The following is a 20,496-nucleotide window of genomic DNA, read 5'->3' on the forward strand; positions in this document are numbered from 1 at the left end:
ACACTGTAAAATGTGATTTTAACACTATTATATGCATTATAAAGAATTTTTGCAATTTTTGTATATATCTCAAAACAGTGTTTTGCTCTTGTAACACCTACCGCCATGCAGATCTTTACAGACAATACGATGTTACAGAACTGTAGATGATGACCTGTCGGACTTTTACACTACTGCCAAATGACTTCTTGAAATACTTGTCATCCATTTAAAAAATGGCCTTAACAATGCTGAGAAAAAAAAATTGTGCTATAGGGGAGTGGCAATGCATTTATCCCCTTTCATTTGCATAAATTACTTACACCTTTACACTGCGAGTGCGCATCACGTAATCACCGGCTGTTCAAGGACAAAGGTAAGATCAAACGTCTCTTCCTACACAGACGCGGCCCTCTTCCACTGTGCGAGTCGGGCAGGTTTAAACAGGGTCGGTCAGGCTATTTGAGCTGCATTAAGAAGCAAAATGTTCCACCGCTGTGGGAGGAATAATTGCCGCGGAATCAAACAATAGCGCGCCACTGTATCCGAATCACAAAGGCCAGCACGTTACAAGCGCGTACCGCGTTAAGCGTGAAATTCTAATGACATTGTGGCCCTCCGCGCGTCGTCTGGTGGCATCCGTGCCCGACTGAAGGACATTTCCAACTCCAATTAGCTCAGTTTGTGCTTTGTGATCAGGACACACAGGGACAGTGTCTCCCGGGCACCGACTTCTGGAGGGAAACAACAGAAATGCATTACTGCGCCGGAACACGCTCCGGCATCACTTGTGCCGCTCCCGCTCTCATAATGGACTGAACACGGCGCTATAAATAGGTTTTGGGGTTTAGCCAATGCTCCTGCGCCTTCAGTAAGCTCTAATGCCACGAGGCGAGGCAAAGATCTCATGGCTCCGCCAGTCTTAATCTGTCAGGCTGAAACCTGGGTGCCAGCGGACAAAAAGTGATTTGCGCCTGCTCCAAAACAACGAGGACGCGAGCGGAACTGCCTTTTCTGGATCAGACAATGACAATAAGGAATTGGAAACGTCGGATTCGGAGGGGCATCGTGGGGCATGTTCACTAACGTCGCAGAAACAAATATTTACAGGGAAAAAAATCGAAAAAATATATTCATCTTCGCAGTCAATTACAAAAACTCCAGACCTCGTTTACAACCTCCAGCACTAGAAGATACCAACAAGAAATTAGAAACATCTAGGAGCTACCTTTTTGTGTGTGTGTGTGTGTGTATGTGTAATTTATTCTGAAAATAAAAAAATCTGAAAATAAAAAGGCTTGGATGACATTTCACACACGCCAAGGTCCATTCACTACATGCCTAGCACCCTTCGTCACATGAGCGTGGTCTGTACTATACACATTTTGGGACCACGCCCACAACCAAGACAACAGATTTTCTTAAATGGCTCCAAATCAAGCGTTCTTATACAGGTGTGGGGAGAAAATATGGCTCAAGAAAGGAGTCTGCCGTTGCTTTGGCGAACTCCCAGCCGGTGCCAGCACCATCTGACACCGGCAGATTGGGTGACGGGAGCGTGTGCGGCCAGCCGTGGGGATTAGGCCACGATGTCGCTGACCGGAAGGGCAGCCCCAGCATTAGCATGTATCCGGTGTCCCAGCAGAGAGTGCAAGCGTCATATTTATGGGACGTCCAGTCGGTAACAGCTGTCGATGCAGTGCCGCGCCACGCTGCCATTTCGCGAATTTCTTATCACTATTTAACTGTCAAGAGAGATTTGGGCACTCGCGTGGCTCAAGCCAAAACACTGATGACTTCTAATTTCTGTGTGAAAGGCGCCTGAGTGGATCTGGGTCTAAATCCGCCTGGATTGTTCCGTGCCATTAATGCATTTAACTGAACTAAATGAGTGACCGAATGCATTAAAAATGCCAAAGGAGCTGCGTCGGCGCCACTCAGTATTCAGCGCTCCTCATTATCACCCACACGCCTATTTTGCACTTTTGCATTTGTTTTTCGTGAAGCGAATCATTAAAATAAATTAAATTAGACGTCGCCCGTTTGAAAAAAATAATAATATTTTTTTTATAAATAAATAAATGCTGTCAGATTGGCTGCGCAAATCTCCACTTCCAACCCTGCTGGTCCCCCGAGATTTTCACTTCACAGTGGCTCCCAGCTCTGGGCTAATTAAACGCTAAAGCCTGGGTGGTTTTTAAAAGCGTGCAATAAAAATTACATTTCAAACACCTGGCAGATGGGAGATTTCCACATTTGGACTTTTATGATAATCATGTTCCTATACAGTACAGCATTATAAAATATTGCTCCTGTCTAATAATTTAACATTTAATATAATAAGTAAGATTTGTAAGGTCATAAGGTATGTAAGGTAAGAAATGTGGGTCTGAAAGTGTATTATAAAAATGTCTGTCTTTTTTTTTTGTATGATGAAATGAATAGATGCTACAAATTACAATAATAAGTAGATAGCTAGATCTCGCTGTTCACTTCATCTGCCTTTAACTGCATCAAATGAAGGCAGAAGAGGGCCAGAACCCAGAAACCCTCAAATAGAATGGATAATGATACTTGTTTCAGATCCTGCATTAACATAATATATAAATTATTACAAGTGGAACACAAGTGAAAGGTTGTGTAGGATGAAGAAAATGAAAGAACCCCCATGCAAAAATGGACCAACTGACCAATTAGCCGCAACATTAAAACCACAGAGAGACTACAAAGTGAAGAACATTAATTATCAGATACATAAGGCATTACGGTAAAGGGCATGTCATGAAGGAAGAACGGACAAATGCATGGATCTGAGTGACTTTGACTGTGATACTAGGTGACCACATCAGATCATCTTATGGGCTGTTCCTGATTTGTATAGTTGTTTTTGACACCCTTTCCTAATTTTAGTTTTTTGTCAGGTGATTGTAGCATTTTAGTCATATTTATCATTAATTATGGCTATTTTAGTCTAGTTTTAGTCAAAGAAAAGTGACCCAGTCAATATAGTACAAGTATCTAGTACAACAGACAATGACAACATTTTCTTTTAGTCAAACCCATTTCATAATTAAAACATTATTGTGTTATTGTTACCTTGTAGACTCAAGAATACTCCATATCCATTCCAGACACAGAAGACGCTCTGATTTGCTCCATTTAAAAGTAAATAAATAAATCGCTTCGTCATTGCTGCATATTGAGGAAATGAAGGGTGGAAGAAAAAGAAAACAGAAATACTGCATAAAAATAATAATGCAATTTCTCGTCGATGAAAAAGAAGATACACATTAGTATAGTTTTTTTTTATATTTATTTATTTTTTTGCATTTGCCAAAGATGGTGCCGGGAAGGACAGAGGAGCTACAGCAGTACAAATAGCTGAACGGCTTAATGCTGGTCATGATAGGAAGGTGCACTTTTTACTGTTTGAGTTTTTTTGCCAGTGTTTAAAGAGCATACAGAGGAGGTTAAAAAATATATACACGAAATAAAATGTCTACTATGCTTTTACTGCTGTCCTTCCACTGTCCTTCAATAATTGGTTAAACCTCCTGGCTAAAGAACTGAGTGAAAAACGAAGATCTCTAGATGGAACGACACACCTGGGACAACTTGCGCTTTCAGAACCTGAACCTTCACGCCTGTGGGATAAAAACCTGCAGCGCAGAGCAGCCTGCGGTGTATGGAGCTGTGTGGCCTGAGACTGGTCTCAGGCCACACAGTGACCGTGTGAGATGTGTGTGCACGTTAACATCAGAACTGGACAATGGAGCAGTGGAAGAAGGTGGCCCAGTCTGATGAATCACATTTTCTTCTACATCACATGGAGGGTCAGGTGAACTGTTTACCTGGAGAAGACATGGCACCAGGATGCACTATGGGAAGAAAAAAAACGCTTATGGAACCAGTGACTGTAGTGGTAGTGACTGTAGCCGCGGACTTTCTAAATGAACGCCTTCTGAATGGCGCACATGTCTTTGCTCAATTTGCAGCTGCGTTCGATTGCCGTATCACTGCCGGTCGCGGTGAAATGTTCGTCAGGATTTCTGCTAAAATTGATGCCAAGAACACATTACATGCAGCGTTTATTTGACTCCATCCGAATGGAGTCAAACACCTGTGTGAGCACTTTTAAAAAAAGGTCGTTCAGTCCAAACTCACCTCATTTACTTACTTACAAACGCCAGAAAATCGCCTGGTTCAGACAACACTGGCTTATATGAAAATGTAATACTAAGTCATGCGGAAAATTTGATGGGATTCACTGTGATGCAGCAATAACCGGTGCACTGATAAATCGAATCGAATCGTCAGACCAGAGACCAGTTGGGCTATGGTTTCCAGCAGGAGAATGTGCCCTTGCACACTGCAATGTGTCACCTTCTACCCACCATGCCAGGGGACAAAAAAAAAATGCAGTCTTCCATCCCCTCTTAATCCAAAGGAGCCAGACAAGGCGGAGATTTACATAAACGCCTGCGTACGACAGTCTTTCACAGGCTGCTGTTCCACGCGTGGATAACGGCGGCCCCAGAAACGTGGCTGAATGGGAGACGGCGAGAATAACAACTTCTGTCTCCGTCTAATCTTCTCCTCCAGGAAACAAAGGAGCCACCACGGCCCGGGACGGGCCCCGTGCCTTCATCCTTTCCCCTCTCTTCCAGCCCCTTGTCTCTCTGAATGGCTCGCACCCACGGCGTCCCTTTGTTTTGACTACAGTGCAAGTTTAGTGTCACGCCAGGCGTCTTCTTTCAGATCCTTTGAAGTACTCCCGAAGTCTTTTTTGTCTTTTTGTCTTTTTGCACAATCAATGCACATTCAGAAAAATGTCGTTTGGTTATTATCGGCTCTGAGGGGGGCTCTACACTCAAAAGCTACTGAAGAACTAACAAACAGCAAATTAGCATTTTTTTTTTTATTCTAAGATGAGCTACAACACTTCCAGTATAAAAGAAAGGCAGCGGGACATGACATTCCATGTGCCCTTGTCCTTGTGTTGTGAGGACCAGGTTAAAAGCAGTGCGCAGACAAATTCCCTCCAACCACCCAACCCCACCCCACCCTTCAGCATGAGAGCTCATCTGCCTGCATGACAACGAAGGTGCAGGGGGAAAAAGAACCAGATACGAGAAACGAAAATTAGGATGAAGATCTATTCGGGTGTCATTTTGTCGGCAGGGTTCTGGATATTCCCGGATAATACAGTCATCACTCATGTTTACTTCGCCCTCCAACATCAACATCCGGTGACATGGCCGGGTGACGTCCCTCGCACCGGCCGCAGGTGCGTTGTGGGCTGGCAGGCATAAGAAAAACAAAAAATTTCCATGCTGATTGAATAATCCTCAATGGTGCGGTGCAGCAGCCATGTTTCTAAAAAAAAAGGCGGTGAACCTCGAAAATGGAAAAAAAAAAGAATTTGATCTCGGTGTGACTGAGAGGTGCCCATTTGCCATGGCTGTCCTCGCTGGACGGTGGTATGAAAGCCGTGCTGTTTCCCCTTGGCCCGTCATCTCATTAGTATGCCACGGGCACAACACCTGCTGCTGGCCTGCGTCCTCCTGAGCTTCATTTGATTGCTAATGTTTCCTTGCGAGACCTTCTGTTAAAGACTGAGGGAGAGAGGAAGGAGACTAACGAGAAGGCCGCACGATTGAACGTGGAGACCTCACTGTAAATATAAGGATGGAGATCGTAAACGGCATAGGCTAGCTAGGTCCCAATACCTCGTCACATCGACCTTCTGTTAAAGACTGAGGGGAAGATGAAGCAGACCAACAAGAAGGTGGCATGATGGAACGTGGAGCTCTGACGCAGGTAGAGGACCTCACTGTAAATATCAGGATGGAGATCGTAAATGGCGTAGCCTAGCTAGGTCCCAACACCTGGTCACACCAGCCTTCTGTTAAAGACTGAGGGAGAGAGGAAGGAGACTAACAAGAAGGTGGCGTGATGGAACGTGGAGATCCGGGGCAGGGAGAGGACCTCACTGTAAATATCAGTATGGAGATCGTAAACGGCGTAGCCTAGCTAGGTCCCAACACCTCATCACATCGACCTTCTGTTAAAGACTGAGGGAGAGAGGAGGAGACTAGCGAGAAGGTGGCATGATGGAATGTGGAGACCTCACTGTGAAAATCAGTATGGAGATCATAAATGGCGTAGCCTAGCTAGGTCCCAACACCTCATCACATCAGCCTTCTGTTAAAGACTGAGGGAGAGAAGAAGGAGACTAACGAGAAGGTGGCATGATGGAACGTGGAGATCCGGGGCAGGGAGAGGACCTCACTGTAAATATCAGTATGGAGATCGTAAACGGCGTAGCCTAGTTAGGTCCCAACACCTCATCACATCGACCTTCTGTTAAAGACTGTGGGAGAGAGGAGGTGACTAGCGAGAAGGTGGCATGATGGAATGTGGAGACCTCACGGTGAAAATCAGTATGGAGATCATAAACGGCGTAGCCTAGCTAGGTCCCAACACCTCATCACATCAGCCTTCTGTTAAAGACTGAGGAAGAGAAGAAGAAGACTAACAAGAAGGCAGTGTAATGGAACGTGGAGATATGATGCAGGGAGAGGACCTCACTGTAAAAATCAGGATGGAGATCGTAAATGGCATAGCCTAGCTAGGTCCCAACACCTTGTCACATCGACCTCCTGTTAAAGACTGAGGGAGAGAGGAAGGAGACTAACGAGAAGGTGGTGTGATGGAACGTGGAAATCCGACGCAGGGAGAGGATCTCACTGTGAAAATCAGGATGGAGATCGTAAACGGCGTAGCCTAGCTAGGTCCCAACACCTTGTCACATCGACCTCCTGTTAAAGACTGAGGGAGAGAGGAAGGAGACTAACGAGAAGGTGGCGTGATGGAACGTGGAGATCCGATGCAGGGAGAGGACCTCACTGTAAATATCAGGATGGAGATCGTAAACCTGGACCGGGCCGCAGCACCTTGTCGCAACGCTCTGGGAGTTATCGCTCTTTTTAAGGCCCCTACTCTGGCTCTGGGCCCTAATAAATTGCGGTGCTCGATATTGTAGCGGGGAGGTGTCAGATATGAAGAGTGGAACGTGGTGGAAGATTTGTTTCCCATTTCTGGCAGCAGGCGGCCCTGCTCATGCAGCATTGATTGCGCCCCTTCCCGTGTGATGAGATATCAAGGCGGCCTGGAACAATAAATAAGTAAATAAAATAAAGTGAGCGTGCAGCGGCGGAGACGCAAAGAGGGGGGGGGATCTTCCCTTTAATTATGTTTGTGAAGCCCTCTCCGCCTCCGCCTCCAGAGTGCTACTTCCAGCATTTTCTCCCGGCGCACATTTTAAATTCATTATGATTTAATTCCCGTGCTGTTTGAATGATGTATTGACTAAATGTAAACAAGGCCTCTGCTTTTTTCCCCCCACAATATCCAAAAAGCATTAGACAGATATTAGAGAGAAACACTCAATAAAGCTCTAAACACACAGACTGTTTCATAGTTTACAACCCTGCATAAATCTCACCACATTGCTAAATATTTGTGCCTAATAATATATGACAATTTAACATTAATGGTGTTAAAAACGTATTAACTATTATACTGCAGTTCGTTCCAACCGCCATTTTGATTGGATGGAAATCTACATTTAAATGTTTGTTTAGATATAAATTTGCTACAGATAATGTATTAAAATAACAGTAAAAATGTAAACAAGTGATATATAATGTCAACAGAAAACTACAAATAAATAATTTAGAAAAAAAAAAACTGTTAGACTACAATGGAAAACAGAACACAGCAAAATATATGTCTGAGTGATAAATCCCATATGAATACCTGAAAGTGAACGTGCACACATGTTACATGTCATGTAATCAGGCTAATTGATAACTACAGACTTTAGGACTTTATATTGCCCCCTTGTGGTCTCCAAAAACTATTATTCCAGACTGCATTTAACTTAAATGTGGGAGCCAATCAAGGCTAGTTTGCATAAAAATAACAATTAAATGGATGCAGAACATTGAACAATTGCAGCACCATAGCTGAACACTATTTGCATTTACTTTGGTGTGACCTTTCAAATAAGTCAGATAAACTGAAACAATCATGCATCTTCTCAGGAGAAGACAAAGACAGCTTCGCCACATAATGGTAAATGAACTGCCGAGGGGAGGTGCTGGAATTTCTTTCAGCCCTATTATTTCAGTCGTTCCAGCTACCCATGAAATTAAGAGCTCAAATGAGGAGAAGACGGGTAATTGTTGGAGCCATCGCAATCACGAGATTATCGCGTCAAGCCGTAATGAAGATCCCAATAAAAGATTAAATGACATGTGCAAGCACATCCCCATATCAGAGGCAATGATCAGTAAACTTCACTGTTGATTTTCTGCCTGATGTTAAAAAATAAAAACGGCCCTTTATATTGCATTATATTACAATGCAATAACGAGATAGAAATTGTGATTTACTCACAGCGGGGGGTAAACAACGCCGACAGCCCGTGCCCAATATGAACCCCATTTCACATCCTTGTCATTGTGGACAGAGGCTATCGCCCTCAATCAAGTGATATTTCATAGGCAATATGATGCTGTACATCCATGACATAACTCAGCGCCGCAGAATGTAGGCTCGGGCTGCCGTTCATTTCCTTTGTCAGCTGTTCCTGTCTCGCCGGGTGCCAAATTCACCTGAGAAGGTATTGAGCTGCACAATCCTTTTTGATGTGCTCCTGAATTAGTACTCCAGCTCCGCACTGCAGTGACAGCGACTGGGCCAGCAGCAAGGACTCACCAAGGACCGGCTAAAATGAATAAAGCTAAATACCGAAATAAAACGACGGTTTTCAATCCACTGCTCCAGATGATACACATCACACGCTGCATAATGATGTGTTAGTACTAATGCGAATACTGGTTTTAAAATTGTGCAAAAGTGTGGGGTTTTATGCTGTCTGAGGTGCCAACTCCCAGCATGCTCTGTAAATTCAGGTGAAATATTGACATTTAAAAAATGCATTGTCTGAGCAGCAGGTTTGGACATGATATGACCCTCCATACTAGAGTCACTCAAACCCTCACACTTGTCCAGTTTTTCCGTCAACAAATTATGGACTCTGAAGGACAAAATCAACGTTATTCACTTCACTTGTGCTAATGTTATGGCTGATTGGTACCCTGTTGATCTGTAATGGAAATTCATGTATAGCCCTCATAATTAACTTTTTTAATTAGAGTACAAGGGCAGGGGGCAGTGGTGGCCTAGTGGTTAAGAAAGCGGCCCCGGAATCAGAAGGTTGCCGGTTCGAATCCTGATCCGCCAAGATGCCACTGAGGTACCACTGAGCAAAGCATTGTCCCCACGCACTGCTCCCCGGGCGCCTGTCATGGCTGCCCACTGCTCAACAAGGGTGATGGTTAAATACAGAGGACACATTTTGTTGTGTTTCCTTGTGCTGCAGTGTCTCACAATGACAGTCACTTCACTTAAACAATTGTCACGACACCAAAGAGGGGGATGTGGGGCGTGGCCTGCCGGCTGGACACCCATGGAGGATCGTTACGACAATGCCGTTTAGTGTTGTATTCATACATTTTCATGCATTTGTTGGTCTGAAACCTGCAAGTGAAGAGGTGTCCGGTCAAGGCCCAGCCGTGAAATGCGACTGATGTGCCCTTCAACAAGCAAGGCACTTAATCTGAATTGCTTCAGCGAATATCCATTTGTATAAATGGGGAACAAATGTAATCATTTGCTTTGCACAAGAGCTTTTACCAGAGTCGGGTAAATAACTAAATAAATTAGTGCACCCATTTTGCATAGCTGATTTAAAAAAAAATTATTAAACGGCATTCAATAATACAGACCTGGGGAAGGCCAATTGGCTTGGAGGTCCTGCGCAGCCTGTGCAACACTGTTCCTACGTTCCACTTGACCAAGTGCTGTCAAAACACTGTATCCCAGTCAGGGCGTGGCAAGTGGTTCCAATTATGATCGATGAGGTTTTTTACTGCTGCACCCGAGGGGAACATGAAAAGGCTCAAGGCGAAAACTATATTAAATAAGCACTGAGCTGCTGCGCTGGTCTTTGAAATCCGACTCGACACCACCACACTTCCCACTCCACAGACAGCCCAAGAGACACGCCCAGGAAAGCCTGGACTCATTAGCCAAAAAAAACAATAAGCTCCCAGGACTTTGAAGAACGCGGCATTCACTATCACGAAGGCTGGATAATGTTTAGAGCTACCGCCACCTTGATGAGGATGCCTATCCATCTCTGGGTTCCTCAAGGTGCCTCTCATTCATAGTCCCATCCTCACAGAAGATCATGCCATGAACCGTAAACTGGGGAAGCTGGGACCTCGGAGGACAGAAAAACTTCTTTAGCATGAGCCTTGAGATTAAATATTGAAATTTGCTCCCATGCCCATGCATGGAGCAATTAATGCCACACGTCACGTTCCTGTTCATGTCCTCGGCTTATTTGGAGTCACAGCGCCGCATAATGTCGGCACGTGTCAACGCTGAGAAATCAATTAGCTCCAGATGTTGCTGGACGTCGCCCAAACGCTGATCAATTCCTCCATGTCAAGGAACGCCCGACGCTGGCCTATAATTAAAAAATGAAAGCTGTCCCCGTCAACCTGATTCTAAGTAAGGCTGCAGGAAATACAAGTGTGTGTGTGTGTGTGTGTGTGTGTAAGAATGTTAGTTACAGCTAAAGCCCATTACTGGACTTGACATGGCAAAAATCAATATTGGTCATATAATGGCTCTATCCAACTTAATGCCATGTGGAAGGAAGGGCGGGGGGATCTGACCACTCGCAGTTGCAACATATCCTGGCGTTAATGTTTCACGCCTGAAAAGCAAAACATAAACCACTGCGAGCAAATTATTGGGTACGTGCTAAAACGCCACACGAACAGTGGAGGGCTGTTGCTTTACGAATGCCGTGAAACTCTGGGAAACACATCAAATGCATGCTGGGAATAAAAAGAGGGCCGAGACGACTGAAAGCAAGATGACTGTAGACCCACATTGTGTTGGCCCAAGGACGGCCAGGGTACAGCCTGGGAGGTCGAGTGAAATACTGCAGTATAGATTGCAAGGCGGAAGGCCTCTGCGTGATTTCACCGTTTTTCAGCCAGGGAGTCTGCAGAGAATGTGAAAAGTGGAAGTGTGTGTGATGACCTCTGCAAAGGCCACAACTTCAACACTATTAAGTCTATTCTGAGACGTGTCTTGACACCACTTGGCCAAAAAAGGTACACTTGGGGAAAACATGGTTGCTGTCATCAACATGCTCGCCTATGCTGATTCATGCAGGCACCAAACAAGTTGACTTTTTTGCACAAAAATATATATACAGTACAGGCCAAAAGTTTGGACACACCTTCTCATTCAATGTGTTTCCTTTATTTATGTTGGTAGATTCTCACTGAAGGCATCAAAACTATGAATGAACACATGTGGAGTTACGAACCCAGTCGAGATGGTTTGGGGTGAGCTGGACCCCAACAAGTGCTAAACACCTCTGGGAACTCCTTCAAGACTGTTGGAGAAGCATTTCAGGTGACGACCTCTTGAAGCTCATCGAGAGAATACCAAGAGTGTGCAAAGCAGTAATCAGAGCAAAGAAACTAGAATATAAAACGTGTTTTCAGTTATTCCACCTTTTTTTGTTAAGTACATAACTCCACATGTGTTCATTCATAGTTTTGATGCCTTCAGTGAGAATCTACCAACATAAATGGTCATGAAAATAAAGAAAACACGTTGAATGAGAAGGTGTCCAAACTTTTGGCCTCTACTGTATATACATTCATTCTCTGACCTGAAACAGTGTTTGCCAAAACCACACCGCTTTCCCAATTACAACTATGGCAGTAGATCCTCCAGTGTCGGAATTACCAAGATAATCAGCCTCGTTCTTCTCGGCCTGGTACAGAACTGTATATATTTTCTGCCTTTTATGGTAAGTTATAAAAATGTATTACTCACTAGCGCAGCCTAACCGAACAAAATATGACCCTGGACAATATCGAGCCACGTCTTGCGTCGTCATCCATGTAAAGTTATTATCGATGCACTGGGCTGCTGAGTAATATTTGCCATACGGTGCAATAGCTGGTGTAACAACGTGATGCTAAACGCTCGTCTGTCAGCGTCTGTCATTCAAGCGAGTGCAGAAGAAGAAATTACAGAACTTTTTGACGAGAAGTTACGTGAAATGTTTAAAACTGCCTACAAGATGGAATCTTTTTTAATGGTCTCGGACATCATTAAAAAGTACGTTAAAAAGTCCCCAGTTTTGTAGTCGGAACGTTGTACTCTTCACTGCCCTCTAGTGGACGCATCGCATTGCTTAACAGTTAAAGTGATCTAGCTATCATAGTGACAAAGTGCTAGGGGCGGGGTCATAATTCATAATTCAACTCTAAAATTCTGTACAATACACTTTTTTTTTTTTACAGGTTTTATTATTTGTCTCGCAACTCCAAAAACAAACGCGAACCTCCTCGCGTCGCTTTACATGGACTTTGAATGCGTGACAATTGGTGCCTCCGACAGGCAATTCAGTCAAAAGCAGCCTGTTTCCCGCACAAACATCCGCCCATCGCGTAAAGACGCGGACCGCGCCGGGGACCCGTGCGCCCCGCGTTACGCGCGGCGGGGTGACGACGGGCAGGGACCGACACACCGGCGACAATGACAGCCCTTCACACACACGGACACACAACGAGTCGGCAAAGCAGGTGACTTCGTTTCCAAAAAAAAAAAAAATTAAAATAAACTGGGACAGTCGGGGACACCAGAGCTCCCCTGGCCGCAACATTCCACGCGAAATTCCACGTGAAATAGGCGCACGGAACAAGCCGAAAAAAACAAACCTCCCATTCCAGTCAACTTAAAACGAACTCGGACCTTCAGTTGCGGAGCCGCGGTTGGGTGTGATATTATTTCGGCACGTTACTGTGTTTTTATTTCGCGCATCTTTCCAGAAAGGACAAAAAAGAAAAATGGCTTTATCGTGCCGTCGGTAATTATTCCGCTGTCACCAACTAGACCGGGAAGAGCAGAGGGCAGGAAAAGTCGTGCGACCGAGGCGACGGGAGGGAACGTCGACAAGTGACCTGTCGCCACCCGGGCGACAGTCAACACGCGCAAATCAAACAAATCACGTCTACGAAAATGTACACTGGAGGGCACGTACCGACTCGAGCATCGCCGTCCCTCCGGTACCCGGAGCCCCGATGCCGCGTCTGCGTCAAGCCCGCATCTCTCGGCGAGAGACTCCGCGCAGCGAGGCGGCCGGACGCGACGTGCGCGCCGTCCAATCAGCGGCGGCCATTCTGCCGCGTCACCGCGACATGAAACGAACGGGGCGTGTCCTGACGGAGGGGAGGGGCCGGGCCAGATTGAACTTTTCCGAACACACACACACACACACACACACACAGACAGATCCATTCCGAATTAACATAACGAATCATTTATTTACTGCTAAACTATTAAAAACGAGAACTTCTCGAGCAATAGATTTAGATAAATTTAGAAATAATTTTTTTTGCCACGCTGCGCAACTGACGTAACTATTGTAGAATTTATAGAGAAGCAGCATTGGAGTCAGCAGCTGATTAGTGGCTGGATTAATTAACCTAAGTGCATCATGTGACTCAGATGCACGGTAGCCCAGGCCGAAGAGGGAATATTTTTGGAAACAGAGTCTATTTGAGGATATTTAGGACATTCTTAACCTCGCCTGGCTAAAAAAAAAAAAGCTCCTTAAGCATCCTTTAGGGTCTATACTAGTTCATCCCAGGTTAGCTAGTGACTAGTGATATATAGGGATGATAGACACTCGCATTTGAACCAGACCACAAAGTCCCAGGTTCGAAGTCCACTTACTACCACTGTGTCCCTGAGCAAGGCACTTAATCTGGGGGACTGTCTCCTGGGTCCCTGTCACTACTGACTGTAAGGCGCTCTGGGTCAGGCAGATAAGGAGTGCATCTAGACTTTTTTTTTGTTGGCTGACTTTTTGTATTTGCCAGAACTGATGATGATGATGTGACAGGTGACACGATGACTTGACAAGTGACACACGACCCTGGTATAAGGGTGTCTGATAAATACTGTAAATGTAAATATCAAAGGCTATTTAGTTCATGAATAAATCTTCAGATACTTATTATATAAATTAAGAGCCTGTGTTGTCAGTACATTTGCATATACACCACTCACAATAAGTTATGGATATTGTGAGAGACTTAGTGGATGTCATTCATACGATGTTTGTTTCACTTTTTTTCACATTTTTGGGATAGGGTGCCAATTGTATTGAGGTGACAGACACACCTCATTTTGTGTTTTCCATGTAATGATCTCATTCTGTACATGTGTGACCTATATTGGGGCCAATACCAAGAGACAAGCTTTCACAATGTGGCATCAATTTCATTTACATTTTACATTTACATTTACAGCATTTACCAGACGCCCTTAATCAGAGCGACTTACAACAGTAGTTACAGGGACTGTCCCCCCTGGAGCAACTTAGGGTTAAGTGTCTTGCTCAGGGACACAACGGACGAGCAGTGTCACCTGGCCATGGCGCGCCTTCGGGTCGGAGGCAGGCAGTCAGATGTTGCTCGTGAACTTGGTGAGACTCGAAGAGTCATCAGCAGACTTGCATCAAGACACAGAACTAGTGGCGGAGTTCATGACAGACCCAGGCGTGGAGTCCCAAGGGTGATAGACCGCAATGATGACCAGTACGTAATGACCTATGGACTCAGACATCGTTCTGCAACTGCCACACAGCTACAGGCCCGATTACGAGATGCGAGGGGTACTAGGGTTTCCAGAGAAACCATTCGCAAGCAACTCCACCACTTTGGCTTGAATTCCAGACGACCGTTGCAGGTGACTCCACCGACACCAAAATACCCCCATGAATGTTTTCAGTGGGCACCATGTGACCTGGACAATGCAGCAGTGGTCTACTGTCCTGTTCACTGATGAGTGTCACGTCAGCATTGCTGGAGAAGGCGAGGTGAGCGATACGCTGAGGTCAACATGGTCCACAGGGTTTGCTCTGGTGGAGGAGGTGCAACAGTCTGGGCATCACCAGTCAGCGCAAAACAGATTTGGTTATTGTACATGGCTCAGTCACTGCACGTTCTTACCTCAGGGACAACATAGAACCCATCATCATCCCCCAATTACACCAGCACACCCCCGACTTTCTGTTCATGGATAATGATGCTCCATCACATTGTGGCAGAATTGTCACAGCTCGACTTCAGGAAGTTGGAGTGCCTCATGTGGTATGGCCATCAATGTCCACTGACCTGAACCCCATTCAGCACATCTGGGACCAGTTGAAGCAGAGACTGGGTGATTGTACCCTGCCCCCATGTGACCTGGCAGAACTGCGTGTAGCACTTGTGGAAGAGTGGAACACGTTGCCTCAGAACAACATCATGAGGCTGGTGAGGAGCATGAGAAGTCACTGTCAAGCTGTCATTGTGGCAAATGGTGGAAACGCCCGCTACTGACATTGTCAATTTTTGTTATTTGGGGCTATCAGTGTTATTGTCTGAACGTTTGGGGTAATAAATATTCAACTAATGAAAATGGTGTATCTTCTCATACATTATAAATAATATCAAACGGAACTTTTACTTATTTAATTAAAATCCAGAACAAATAGGAACAGCACTCATGTAAATCACATTATACCTTATGTGTGGGGCAGTTGTGGCCTAGCAGTTAAGGAAGGTTGCCGGTTCCAATCCTGATCCGCCAAGGTGCCACTGAGGTGCAAAGCACCGTCCCCACACACTGCTCCCCGGGCGCCTGTCATGGCTGCCCACTGTTCCCCAAGGGTGATGGTTAAATTCAGAAGACGCTTTTCTTTGTGTCACCGTGTGCTGTGCTGCAGTGTATGACAATAACTTTTCACTTTACTGTGCGTAGTGTATTTCAACGTCCAGATGTATTGATCTTTGAATCCCTCCTTGCTTATTTTGTGCCCTGCCGGTGATCCATGTGCTGGAGAGGCCCTGGTCCAGCAGCCAAGGACGCATTTTTATTATTTATGTGTCAAAATATTTAGTATTTGCTGTCCAATAAAGGCACATAAAAACAAATAAAACCAAAACAAAACAGAAGGAATTAAATAAAACATACACATCGATGGCGGCCGACCGAGCAGCTCCAGATGTGGATGGTGAGTTCACCATCGACTTCAGGCTGGCCTGAAGCCTCTTTGTTGTAGACGGGCTTTGTTGAAACATTAATGGACTCGCTGACAGGAGATGAAAGCAGGCAGATTCCGATGCCATACCGGTTCCTAATTCGCCACCGTGAGCGGCCTTTGTGCCGGGAGTACGAGCGTTCGCGGCAGAACAGGGCGGTATCGTGGCCAATTTTGCCCTGATTCTGTTTTCCCGATGGGTGAGAAGTAGAAGAAACACTGGTTTTAACAGTGGTGGGCAGAGCGCGTCAGGCCTACACGCAACAACACAAACCCCCAGTCCATTTCTTTGTTGTATTTTTCCCTGATGTAACACAACATGCTGTTTTCAGGATGGCGTCAGGAAGCTGTGCTGGAATTTGAAGCGGCTGGGTTTCCGTCAGGCCGTGGTAATTTGTTGTGAGCAACGGCGTTATACATATTGGTATTCTGACACATCTGTTCTTTGCCCTGTGCAGATAATGATAGTGTTTATTCGTCTTGGAGTCACGTTTCCTCTTTAACAATTTTTTGTCCCCATTGTTGTCGCCTATATTTTTGACCCTATTGAGGACTTTTTTTCATTCCTTTTAAATCTATTTCACAAATCATCTGTCTCTCCGACAGTCTTCTGTACTATACACTTATTTCAAGAGGTACAATTTTCATAAATTGCACAGACCTCCAGCTCCAGAATCCAGCTTTTTCATGAATGCAGTTATGTGTTTTCTCTGCTTTGAAAATGTGCCTATTGTTCAATGATGTGATGTTCTGTAAAAAAAAATAAAAAATCAAATACAAACCATCACCGTGTCAGGCCTTATAGATTAAGTGGGTGGATTGTGTCTTATTTAAAAAGCACGTGCAGGGTGCGTTGCTGTGTTTTGTGGAAGTGTGTGAACTTCCGGTTGTGGATCCCCCGGCAAGGAATGTGCAAGGTATTCCAAAAAGATCCCCAAACTCCACTCATCTAGACATATTTTGTTTCACATAACTGTAAAACTGCAGAAATTCATAAAATCTAACATTAACAAACCAGAAGATTTAGTATTATCCTTGAACTTCCTTGTTATGTGGTGTGATTGTTTATGATAATTCTTTCTTATGGCCTCCTCATTAGTGCCCTTTTACCCTGTAAAGCTAAATATGCCTCTGGAGACTGTGCTACTAGAATAATGGGTTATAAATAATATATTCATGCATGGTAAGCGCCCAAGTCATTAGCATATGATTGAAAACGCAGTTGGACGTAATGTTTTCATACCATGCGTACCGCAGAGAACTGCATTATTATCTCATGCCTAGGTACATATCATGTGTTATTGCTGGAAGTTTGAAGTTTGTTTCTGACACTAATGTATGGCAATTTCAGCACAATATATGGCAAACTGTGCAATACCACTGTTACACCATTATTGTTCCGTTATTGTTAGGAGCATTTTCATACAGCAGCTTAAGACCTACCTCTTTAGACATTACTGAGACTTGTAGTCTGAGTCGTGTAAGAAAAACTACAACAGAGTGTGTAGAATGAATGTATTTAGGGTTGGAGAACTGATAACTTCACTGATGGTAACACGAAAGCACGTTGTAAGTCGCTCTGGATAAGGGCATTTGTGAATTGCCATAAATAAAATTAAATAAACTAGTATAATGTAAAGTTATTATTTCAGATTGTATTTCAGTCATTTTTAGCAGAAAAATTCCTTGATGATACATCTTAAGCACACAGCATAACTTTTCATATAAGAGACATTTCAAGTAATTCATAGTTATTTATTGTCATTCGATCAATAAATGAAACCAGTACATTAGCATTAATGTGACTGCCAGCCTGACAGGGTCTTTTGTTTTTATATAAACCATTAAATGCTAATCTAAAAGGAAAATGCACAATATTTTCCTTTTCAGCATATGAAAAAAATTAAGTGGTGACAGAACCAATTAACACCAATTGGATATGACAAATAAAGACAGACATTTGTCTTTTGTTTGGGATGCACACCAGGTGCAAAATGAATGCAGCAGTCTACGCAGAACAAAAATACAATCTTATAAAGAATAAAAAATATATTCCGTGTTATGCAGTTTAGTGGTTTTAATTAAAGCCCTCACTGAATGTCCCTAGGTTGATGTAAATATGATAGTCATGAATATTTTACAACTTTATTAAAAAATAAAATCAGTTTTATTTCTCTTTTACCTGTACATTTGGCAGCATATGACCAAATTCATATGTAATTTTGAAACCGACAAATGTGATGCTATATTTCAAATGATGTCCTTCTGTTGTGTCGTGACTGAACTGTCTGGAAACTATGCTAAAACCTTTCTTGTCCTCTACATTTGATCCTTCACCCTCACCCACCGACCTCCGCACCCACAGACCTTCTTCACTTCTTGGACCATCTACTCTAGTGCTCTCTCCTCCATCCATCCATTCATCCATCCATCCATTCCCGTTCTCCTTGCTATTTTTCAGATCGCCTAACATTTACAACTACTGTGTTTCTTGAACCCATATCCTACTGTACTTACTGTCCTTATTGGACCAAGTTTGGTTGTGTGGCGTTATCTTTTTCTTTGTACATTTTTTTGATTGGTTTTGGGTGACCTTGGTGAATCGTTTTTGGGGGGCCATCTTGGTTTCACCACTTTTATATCTGCCTCTATGGCAAAAGGTTTCCTGGGAGGATCTGCTTCTGGGGGCCATGCAAGGGAAATCTTATTCGCGTTCAGATTGCTCTTCTCAGGTGACCTGAGCGTTTCTCTTTCAGCTACGTTGTACATGTCTGCAGAGCTAATGCTACTTTGCGAGATTGAGTATCTCCAATCCAGAATGTCGGAGGGGACATTTATCTTGCTGCTATCTATGGTCTGCTGTTGGTGCCGGGAACGTTGTAAATCCTTGAGGGAATTTTGGGAATATGCCTCATCAAGATGTCCTTTGGACTTCAGAAGTTGATTGTAATGTGGCACACAGTACAAATGCCCATCCAGGGAGACGTAGTTTCCAAGGCTGTACGGGAAAAAGATATTTGTTACAGTTTGTGTAAAACATAGTATTTTTACTAAATTCTTTACCTTAGTTTGCTCTGGCAGTGCTCACAGGAGAAACAAGTCTTATGGAAGTTCTTTCTGTCGACAATCAAAGACTCCATCGGAAAGACCCTTCTCCGGCACACAGTGCACATCTCCGACTTTGGAACTCGAATCTGCATGGAAGGGGATACAGAGCTGTGAATTTCTCTCCCCATAATCCCTTCTGTGATAAAAGATGGATTTAGTCGTGCGGTTATTTAGTAAATCACAAGTTGAGCCTGTAATTGAAAATGTATGTAGGAGCAGTGAGTCAAGATACAATTTATCACTTTAATAATTCATGTAATCCTGAAGGAGCAGCAGTAGCCCGAGCTTTCAGGCAGGACTACAAGATATTTATAAAATCATTCGCACTACATCAAAAGATCATGCAATGCAACACCATTTAAGACAAAAACAAATACGGAAGCATCTGTCATGAAAAAAAGGATTTAGTAGCTTGTTATACTGTAAAGTTACTTGTACAAAGCATAAATTATGGATGCATCGATATATAAACTGTATTAACTACTTTCTCTAATATCGTTGATTCAGCAAAATGGCCCTATGTGTGTTGGAATACTTTATTCATCTGTAAGAATATTGGCCTCATTTAAAAAAAAAGATGTTGCCACTGGCCCAGAATCAGTGCATCCCTGGTACAGTTATTAGTATAGAAATTAATACCATAGGTATATTACACATAAAATATGTAAGCGTGTTAAGTAAAAGTTTCCCACTAAACCCCAAGGCTTATATTTCCAACCTATTACACCCAGGACTTATACTTTTTGGTGCATTATTTATATATATGTATATACTGTATATTATTTACATATGTAGTCAAATGTATATTCCTTTTCTATTTAGATTCCTTTCATTCAAAAAATGTTTTATCTGGTCTGCATCATAAAGAGCATGATTATGTAGGGGCAGTGGTGGGTTAAGGAAGCGTCCCCGTAATAAGAAGGTTGCCGGTTTGAATCCCAATCCGCCAAGGTGCCACTGAGGTGCCACTGAGCAAATCACCGTCCCCACACACTTCTCCCCGGGCGCCTGTCATGGCTGCCCACTGCTCACCAAGGGTGATGGGTTAAATGCAGAGGACAAATTTCACTGTGTGCACCGTGTGCTGTGCTGCCGTGTATCACATGTAACAATCACTTCACTTTCACTATGTGCATTGATATCAGCTTACA

General features: G+C 43.8%; 2 protein-coding genes across 6 annotated transcripts in view; both read right to left on the reverse strand.

Annotated features, from left to right (window-relative positions):
- Window positions 1-13,293, reverse strand: part of b3galt1b (UDP-Gal:betaGlcNAc beta 1,3-galactosyltransferase, polypeptide 1b) — a 59,248-nt gene extending 45,955 nt beyond the window's left edge. For 2 of the 3 annotated variants that reach the window (XM_028990255.1, XM_028990256.1), the window contains exon 1: window positions 13,190-13,253. The gene's annotated coding sequence lies outside the window, so the exon portion shown is untranslated. Of the gene's footprint in view, window positions 1-13,189 lie in introns of all 3 variants that reach the window. The other variant, XM_028990253.1, reaches the window with a different exon arrangement.
- A 5,873-nt stretch (window positions 13,294-19,166) lies between these two features.
- The window catches only part of xirp2b (xin actin binding repeat containing 2b), a 42,967-nt gene continuing 41,637 nt past the window's right edge, over window positions 19,167-20,496 (reverse strand). For all 3 annotated transcript variants that reach the window (XM_028991191.1, XM_028991190.1, XM_028991192.1), the window contains 2 exons: window positions 19,301-19,431; window positions 19,167-19,235 (listed from right to left, as the gene is read on the reverse strand). In XM_028991191.1, the coding sequence (XP_028847024.1) occupies window positions 19,340-19,431 (92 nt within the window). In that variant the 3' untranslated portion in view covers window positions 19,167-19,235; window positions 19,301-19,339. The remainder of the gene's footprint in view (window positions 19,236-19,300; window positions 19,432-20,496) is intronic.

Source organism: Denticeps clupeoides, chromosome 9 (assembly GCF_900700375.1).
Source record: "Denticeps clupeoides chromosome 9, fDenClu1.1, whole genome shotgun sequence".
Lineage (NCBI taxonomy): Eukaryota > Metazoa > Chordata > Actinopteri > Clupeiformes > Denticipitidae > Denticeps > Denticeps clupeoides.